Raw genomic sequence first — 8,800 nt, 5'->3', positions numbered from 1 at the left:
CCTAGTAAAGGGGTTAAAGCTTTGGATTCCACAAAGTTATGCTTTTTATATATGGTATGCAGGAAGGACACCAGGGCTGAGCTCTGCCTCTAAGAAATCCCACATGAGGACATGGTGCAGGAAATGGGAGCAGGGATCAGCCAAGGCAGATGCTTCATAATAGAAAGGGACTGCAGAAATGTGCTTGAAGACCTTTGGGGTGTGAGGTAAGATGGGCTAGTGGGATACTAACATCCTTTTTCTGCTCTAGTCACAGGTACCAAACCAAAGATGTCCTGGACAAGAAAAATTCTACTCATCCTGGGATTCCTCTCTACTTTGGCTGTAATTGCTTTAATTGCTGTAGCAGTGACCCAAAACAAGCCACTTCCGAAGAATATTAAGGTATGAGCTGGGACTTTTACAGGAAAACAAGCCAAGCTGGGGGTTTTAGGTGTGCATAGTGTGCTAGGACATGTTGCTGCCCTTGCTGGATCTGGCTAACATCTCCCTCTGGCTCCATGCATCTCCACATCTTATTTTACATCTTCGTGGTAAAAACAGACATGGCTTCACAGGGGATCATCTCCTAAGGAGTCAGTCCTAGTTTTGCTGCTTCTCTGCTTTTGTCTCCTTTGATGGAAACTTTGCACTGAAGCACTACTGAGATGAGTAATGACACACAGTAATGTTCCACAGCTGCCAGATAGGCTGTTTATTTCTGGCCACCCCACATGTGGAGACCAGCACATGCTGTGTCTGCTTGAGTGCCTCAGGTGCAATGACGGCTCTGTTTTGCCCACAGTATGGGATTGTGCTGGATGCGGGGTCGTCCCACACCAACCTATATGTGTACGAGTGGCCAGCAGAGAAGGAGAACGACACTGGGGTGGTGCAGCAGGTGGAGGTGTGTAAAGTCGAAGGTAAGAGGAAGAAAAGGACCTATGGAAGGGGCATGGGATGAAGAAGTGATAATGCAACCAAAGGGTGTGGGAGCAAAAGCCTGGAGGAAGAGGCCAATAGAGAAAACAGTGTTACATCTGTGAGGTCGTGTATATCCCACCACTTCCCACAGGGAGCTGTGTATGCCTGACCTTCCTGGAAGGAAAGCTGGATCTACTTTTTCCTTTGTTTTTAGGATGCTTGGAAGTAAGTGATCATTGGAAAGACCTAGAACCAAAGAATGTGCTTAAATAAATAAAATGCCTGCATGCACCCTTGCTGAACTGCCAATGAATGTCAGGCAGCAAGAGGGGAGGGCATGTTTTTCTCTTTTCAAGGCTTCTGTGCAAGCTAGGCACTGTGCTTGTGGACCAAAGTTGCTTAACTTATGCATGTCACCATTTATTCTTTATTCTATTTAATTGCTGTGTGATATTGTATGGTTTAAAAAGACATAACTGAAGCCCAAGGATGCACATGACAAGGAACAGCATTGAACACCATGGATCAGTGCACTCTGGGTGGAGAAGTACTGTCACAGCCTGCCTGGCGTCTTTTCAGGCCTGTCTGCACTGCAGGGGAGAGTCATAATGTTATTGAGCTGCTGCAATAGCCACTTGATGCTTGCAGCATGCTACACCACGAGCAGCACACTGAGCATATAGCAACCTGGAGCAAGTGCAGAGTGGGCTTCATTGCTGCCCATGCAGGCACTGGTCCTGGGGCAGTCCATTCACCAGTGGACACGTGGCAGGGAGGGACAATGAATTTTTCTTTGGGTTAGCATGAAGGGGATAGCTGCAAAACACTTAGTGCTATAATGTGAACATACAATGCACAAAATAAATGACAGCATCTTCCCCTGGAGGACTTAGTGCAGTGAAGTGTCAGGGATTTTCAGGCATAGATCCAGGGTACACCCAGGCAGAAGCAGAGATGAGTCTGCAGATGTCCAGGACATACTAAGCAAATTATCTGTCTCACTGCAGCCCTCATCACTGCTTCATAGCCTGCTCCATGGAGAGTGGGGTGGCAGATGCTGGGTGTTGTGGCTGTATGCATGCATCAGGCTTAGTTGTTTCTGTAGGATTTCTAAAACCCCTTAGAAATGGGGTGGCTGAGTCTGATGTTGTTACCTGTGATAGTGATACAGTTGCAACTGCTGGTGACGGCGCCCTGGGGTTATGCTTGGAGTTTGAGCGATGAAGTGTCCTTATCTCTTGCAGGCCCTGGGATCTCAGGTTATTCCCATGCCACAGAGAAGGCAGGTCCCTCTCTGGCACAGTGCCTACGACAAGCAGAAGATGTGATTCCTTCAAAGCAGCACCAAGAGACACCCGTCTACCTCGGAGCAACTGCTGGCATGCGGCTTCTCAGGTACTGCAGAGCTTGTCCCCTTCTCCTGCAGCACTGCGCCTGGGACTGACAAGAGTGCTCAGTGGAGCCTCTTGGGCAGAGACCTTGGACATGCTGCCAGCTTACACTGCCCAGATACCCTCTGCTGCTGCTGGCTTCTTTGAGCCCCAGGTCTCCCTGGGCTCTTCCCCTGCTTGCCCAGCAGGTCCATCTCCACTCAGTCCAACTTTCCATCATCTCCAGCACCTATATGCAGCACAGACGCCAGGAGGGTAGCAGTGCCCAGTCTGATGCTCAGGGGATGCTTGACATTCCCCAAAATCTGGTATTAGGCCTGACCCAGGATTTTTGAGCTCATCCATTTTGCAGCTTCCCACATAACTTGACTCAGCCCAAAACTATCTGAGCTAAGGTAACTTTATAATCGTATCTCCCTTTAATTCCAATTTGTGATTTTCATGGGAGTGCCTCAGACCTATTGCCTGGCTGAGACAGGGAGCTGGTTTTATGTATGTATTGCCTGAGAAATCTCCCTGGGGATGGATTTCTTCTGTAATGATAATAGCAAAGAGTGAGAGGAATCTCCAAGGTGCAATCCCCTCAGGGCATGTGCTCCAGAACAAGAGAGCTCTGGTCTCTGCTCCAGGTACCACTCTCAGCTGCAGGATCTGTAAGTGTCAGAGCTGACTGCAGCTGTGATGGCAAAGTGTGACAGAGAGGGACGTGGACAGTTAGAGCTGGACGTACCTATATGAATGACTGTTCTCTTATAATTAATACTTGGTGGGGAGTTGCAAGCCTGTGTACTCAGAATAAAGCCCATTAGCTGAAAAGAGCTGTCAGCCAGAGTCACTCCATCCTTTCTTCCATTCATCCAGCTTGGAGAATAAAAATGCAGCTGACAAAGTCTTGTCCTCAGTAGAGAAGACACTACGCTCAGCTCCCTTCAACTTCCAGGGTGCCAGAATCATCAGTGGTCAGGAAGAAGGAGCCTATGGATGGATCACCATTAACTACCTGCTGGGCAATTTCAAGCAGGTACTGTATCAACAGCAAGTCCATATTTGAATCATTGCCTTGCAGCACTTTGTAAATTGTGCCCTGCAGGAGGCTGTCACAGGCACTGTCTTCCCCTGAAAGCTACCAGAGATCAGGAAGCTGCACATCTTGCCTCAGCAATTACTGTGAGTACATCCTGATACTTACTGGTATCAGGATGTACCACTCTAGTCAGGCTTAAAGCACTGAAATAAAACACCAGCATCTTTGATAACTTTGCTGGGGTACAGCAAGCCATTTGCTGTATCTTCCTCACTTCGTGATCTGTGCCTTCAAGGTTTGACAGTTCTTTTTTATTATTGAATTTATAAATCATTTGGGAGCTGAAAGAGTAAGTTGACTGGTTTTCCTCATAACAGTTGTATTAGATTTCATATTCTTAGTCCTCCTGCAAACACCCAGACATGAATCACCTTCTGTCCTTCTGAGCCTGCATCTTTCTTCAGGCCCCCTCCAGGTCTTCCTGCTTTTCCTGTGTCCTGTGCTTCTGCTCCTTTCCTCAGAGGTCCTATCTTTCTTTTTGTTTTTCCTTTCCCCCACCCCCAGCCCCATGCCTTATGTATCTGGTTTTACTTTTGAATTTTTATTTTTTTAAAGTCCGGCTGGAAAAAACTTCTACATTCCCTGAAATCGTTAAGTGAGACATCAGGAGCACTGGACCTTGGAGGAGCCTCAACACAGATTACCTTTGTACCAAATGAACTCTCTTCTGAGTCCCCAGAGAATCTGCTCTACTTCCGTCTCTATGGGAAGGATTATTTAGTGTACACCCACAGCTTTCTCTGCTATGGGAAGGACCAGGCTCTGCAACAGAAACTGGCCGGGGACCTACAGGCAAGTACATCTGTAAATGCCATTGGAGATCCTGGACCCTCTCAGCTTTGACATACTGGTGTTGTACTAGTTGCCATGTTCCAGCTTAAAGTCTCATCCCTTAGTCTGGGTTTGGGAATGTCATTCTCCTTCACAAAGACTGGACAGATGCCCAAAGAGATGACAGTCGAAGTACTACCAATTTGAGGTTGACATGAGCAGGCAGTGTGCACTTGCAGCCCAGAAAGCCAACCGTATCCTGGGCTGCATCAAAAGAAGCATGACCAGCAGGTCAAAGGAGGTGATCCTGCCCCTCTGCTCTCGTGAGACCTCACTTGGAGTATTGTGTACAGTTCTGGTGTCCTCAATATAAAAAGGACATGGAGCTGTTGGAGCAAGCCCAGAGGAGGGCCACGAGGATAAGAGGACTGGAGCACCTCCCTTATGAAGACAGGCTGAGGAAATTGGGGCTGTTCAACCTGGAGAAGAGAAGCTGCATGGAGATCTCATAGCAGCCTTCCAGTATGTGAAGGGGGCCTAAAAGGATGTTGTGGAGGGACTCTTCATTAGGGACTGTAGTGGTAGGACAAGGGGGAATGGCTTCAAACTTAAACAGGGGAAGTTTAGCTTAGACCTAAGGAAGAAGTTCTTTACAGTGAGGGTGGTGAGGCACTGGAATGGGTTGCCCAAGGAAGTTGTGAATGCTCCGTCCCTGGCGGTGTTCAAGGCCAGGTTGGACAGAGCCTTGGGCGACATAGTTCAGTGTTCATGGCAGGGGGGTTGGAACTAGATGATCTTAAGGTCCTTTCCGACCCTAACTATCCTATGATTCTATGAGGTGCCTTGATTCTTGGGCGTGGGATAGCAGTAGTACTGTGCTTAACTGAAGTACTCTGAGGGGATGATGTTTCACTATCTCTGAGAATCCCAAATCAACAGCAGCTTCACAAAATGTGGCTGAAAATAATTTGCCCAGGGTCCTACAGGGAGCCCGTGGCAATACCCACATCCCCCAGGTCACAGCCAATGCCTTAAACCATCCTCATCACCCTGGCCTGATGTGTGTATCTTGGTGTGATGTACTTGTGGCCTTGTGGCCATTTCCCAAGGTGTTACTCTAGAGTGAAGTGTAACAGCTTGGGTTGATTTTACTTTCAGACCATGGAGAACAGCAGCCTCCTTGATCCATGCTTTCACCAGGGGTATCAGAGGACTATAAATATAAGTGACCTCTTCAAAACCCCTTGTACATCAGCCAAGAAAAAGCAATTCCCTTTCAGCCAGCTGTACATACAGGGAGAGGGAGATTATCAGAAGTGCCGAAGAAACATCCAGAAACTCTTTAACAAAACCAATTGTCCTTACTCCAGTTGCTCCTTCAATGGGATATACCTACCTCCATTACAAGGGGACTTCGGGGTAAGTCTTCTCAACCTTCAGTTTTTCGTAACCCAGAATATCAGAAGAGCAGAAACTAAGTGTTATGCTAGAGCGTATTCTCCATGGCTGGGGTGGGAAATCATTTACATGTAACTACAAAAGTAGTGCTGCACTTGCTGTGAGGACTACATGTGTAAGAGCTACTCCAGTAAATACTGGCCTACCAGTACTGCACTGTTCCCATTCTAACCCATTCCTGTGGGCATCTCCGTGGGGTGCTCAATTTACTGATTCATTTTTCAAGCAGTCCTTCCTGCTGGTCAGCACTAGAGGCAGGAGAGCCTGCTGCAGGCCATGCATGATACACTGCTCTTGCAAACCTTTTCTCCTGAGGTCAATGGTGGTACCAGATCTGAAATTCATCCAGAAGTGTGTGAGCACTACTGGAACCAATCAGTCAGCTCACCTCTCTGTTTCTCAGACGTGATGAGGAGACAGTGTACATTGTGAGCACATATCATAAGTGACACCACACTGAACATCAGTCCTAGATCTGCAAGACTTCAGTGGCTGTGAGGCTTTCTGGGGGAACTGTTAATACTCACCTTGCCCTGCTCATAAACTGCCCCCTATCTATCAACTATTGGCCCTGGTCAGAGATGGTTTTCTGAACTTTGGATTACATGCTAGGGCTGTGTACAGTCCTTTCAGACCATCACCTCTGCTGTTTGTGGTGATATCGGCTGCATGCTCATCTCATTCAGTTGCCAAAATGGGATCATGATCACGATGGCAAGCAGCATTCACCATGTGCCACTCTGGCACCAGTGCATAGAGGAGCGGGTTTTACTGTAGTTCTTCAGGATACTGTGGTCAGTGAAGTTCCTACCTCCACCTTCTCTTTGGGGTCCTTAGCTCTCATCAGCTCTGCAGGGCATGTCTGAAAGTGACATTGCTCTTGAAAGTATCCCTACTTTTATGTTCATGGTGTTGCTTCTTACATTTCTCTATCTCTATATAAAACCATTTTCATTTGTGGATTTCTGCTGCCCTGCTCATGCTGAAGCCCAGTCAGGTTAAAATGTTCTTTTTCCTTCAGGCTTTTTCTGCTTTCTACTTTGTGATGAACTTTTTGAACCTGACCAGTGAACAAAGCCCCGCTGCCTTGGACAAAGTGGCCACCACCATTGAGAGCTTCTGCTCCCGGCCTTGGCATGAGGTGAGCAGTGCTTGTGGCGGCAAGCTGGGGCTGCTGGGTGGCAAGAATTGCTGATATTATGTAGGGTAAATGGTGGCGGGTAACTTCCAAGGCAAGAGGAGGAAGACCCCTCTCTCGTGCAAGCTGGACCAGCAGGAAGCTGCGTTTAACAGCCTGGTGACTTCCTCCTTCCCTAGGTGAAGACAGCATATCACCAAATAAAAGAAAAGTACCTTAGTGAATACTGCTTCTCTGGAGCCTACATCCTCTCCCTCCTGGAAAATGGCTATGACTTCACTGAAAACAACTGGCAAAGGATCCACTTCCTTGGGAAGGTGTGTTCCATGGTGGGGAGGGCTCTACCTCAGCAGCTCACTGCAACCTCTGCTGCACAGCCTTTGTCTCCAGGAGTGCCACTGCCCTGGCAATGGTCAAAGCAGCCCCTGCACTTCCCAGCATTGATTCTGCTCCTCTTCCATTTCAGATCGGCAGCAGCGATGCAGGCTGGACCCTAGGTTACATGCTGAACCTGACGAACATGATCCCTGCAGAGGAGCCCGCTGTGCCCCCTCTTTCCTATGGCAGCTACGTGGGGCTGATGGTGCTGTGCTCCCTCGTGCTGGTGTCCATGCTCCTGTTTGCCTGGCTTCTCTTCCACAAGCCCAAGTGCCTGCAGAAGGGGATTGTTTAGGAAGAGCATTGGGAAAGAGGGGCCATGTCACCACGGCCACTCAGGGCTGGCTAGCAGACCCCGGCAGAGCAGGCTGTACTTCAGAGCCCCTCTCACTGAAGCTACTGACTGTGTACAAGAAGGGCATTTATTTCTTCTGACTCATACTTGCACTGACAGAGGTTGGGACATCAGGCTCACCACCTCTCTCTGCCAAGGACAGACAAGCGGGAGTTTTCCCCTTGAATGGGTCATACTTTCATTCAGTGAAATGTTGCTGCTGGTTGGTTTTTGCCTTGTGCACAGCATTATAAAGAGAAAAACCGCAGCAATCTTTGGGAGCCAGTGCTCTTGCAAGGGTAATCTCAGGGTCACACATCCCACTGAGCTCTTGGGAGCAATCACACCCAAGGTGGTCCTGCTCCTCCTCCACTGAAGCTATTCCCAAGAGCCCTTCCCTCACCAGCACACCTCTGCTCACCTCCCCGTGCCCTGAGCCCTCGCAGCCCTACAGCTGGGTAAGGCCACCTGCACCCAGCTGGCCCCCAAAGGCTGGCCAGGCTCCCAAACTCCACCCTCGGAAAAGAAGGGATGAGGATGAAGAAACAGAGTGTGCTGGTGGTCATCAGCCCTTAGCTGGGCTCTGGTGGCTATCTGCTCCTTTCGCAGGTGGAAAGAAGCCTCTTTCCCACGTCTTCCTGATGTTGCTGGACCAAAGCTGGCTCACCGTTCACTGAGCCATTCCCATATTCTTCGAGTACATCTTGACACAAGTTCCCAGCCAGGCATTGCTGTTTTTTATAGGAACAGCTCATACTGGCCGAGGATCCCTGACCAGTAGTGAGTGCTTAGGCCTCCAGGGACTCTGGTGTGATCGGCGTGCCTACAAGTATATACCCACTAAAGCAATCCAGTGTCACTGTGCTGATCATACAGCAGCCTCTGATCTAGGGAAAATGTTTATTAGGTGTTATTCCTTTACAAATAGGCAGCTGGCAGCAGTTAACTAGCATGAGCATGCACAGATTGAACCACTCTTGCCACCAGCAAAATCAGTGAAAATTCACCTTTCCTTCCCTCATGGCTTAGGTTTATCCCATGACCGTAAGACCCAGAGCTTGTGAATGCAAGTACTGCAGCTCATCTTCTAGTACACAGCTAGGGTGATGCCACTGATCAGGTTTATGAATCACTTTCTTCCACTTTCCATTCCTTGGTGCCCCCTCCCCAGAAGAGAGGTAAGTCAGAAATCCATTTTCATAAAAACACTTAGAAACCACTGGTGCCTGTCTTCCTCCTATGAAATTTTGGAAATCTTTTGTCCTAACGACCTGCAAGTGCTGGATGCCAAAAGAAAGCTGATATTGTGAGACAAAGACATGGCAAACACACACCTTCACCTG

At 48.5% G+C, this 8,800-nt stretch overlaps 1 protein-coding gene across 1 annotated transcript; it reads left to right on the top strand.

Moving 5' to 3' along the window:
* The first annotated feature begins 256 nt into the window (after positions 1-256).
* On the top strand, positions 257-7,418 carry ENTPD1 (ectonucleoside triphosphate diphosphohydrolase 1). Its single transcript, XM_010009823.1, has 10 exons — positions 257-384; positions 785-902; positions 2,148-2,298; positions 3,156-3,315; positions 3,493-3,495; positions 3,934-4,170; positions 5,308-5,568; positions 6,629-6,748; positions 6,925-7,062; positions 7,212-7,418. The coding sequence occupies exons 1-10, from the start codon at positions 271-273 to the stop codon at positions 7,416-7,418; spliced, it is 1,509 nt and encodes a 502-aa protein (XP_010008125.1). The 5' UTR covers positions 257-270.
* The last annotated feature ends 1,382 nt before the right edge of the window (positions 7,419-8,800 follow it).

This window comes from Nestor notabilis, unplaced genomic scaffold (genome assembly GCF_000696875.1).
Source record: "Nestor notabilis isolate BGI_N333 unplaced genomic scaffold, ASM69687v1 scaffold6032, whole genome shotgun sequence".
Lineage (NCBI taxonomy): Eukaryota > Metazoa > Chordata > Aves > Psittaciformes > Psittacidae > Nestor > Nestor notabilis.
The sequence above is the reverse complement of the archived record's forward strand: the minus strand, read 5'-3'. Positions and strand labels throughout refer to the sequence as shown.

What these genes read in the sequence shown, in the direction of transcription:
- ENTPD1 (XM_010009823.1), top strand. Translation starts at nt 271, where the DNA reads ATGTCCTGGACAAGAAAAATTCTACTCATCCTGGGATTCCTCTCTACT. An exon ending in AACTGGCCGGGGACCTACAG is followed by an intron (nt 4,171 to 5,307) that starts GCAAGTACATCT and finishes TTTTACTTTCAG; the next exon opens with ACCATGGAGAACAGCAGCCT. An exon ending in GGATCCACTTCCTTGGGAAG is followed by an intron (nt 7,063 to 7,211) that starts GTGTGTTCCATG and finishes CTTCCATTTCAG; the next exon opens with ATCGGCAGCAGCGATGCAGG.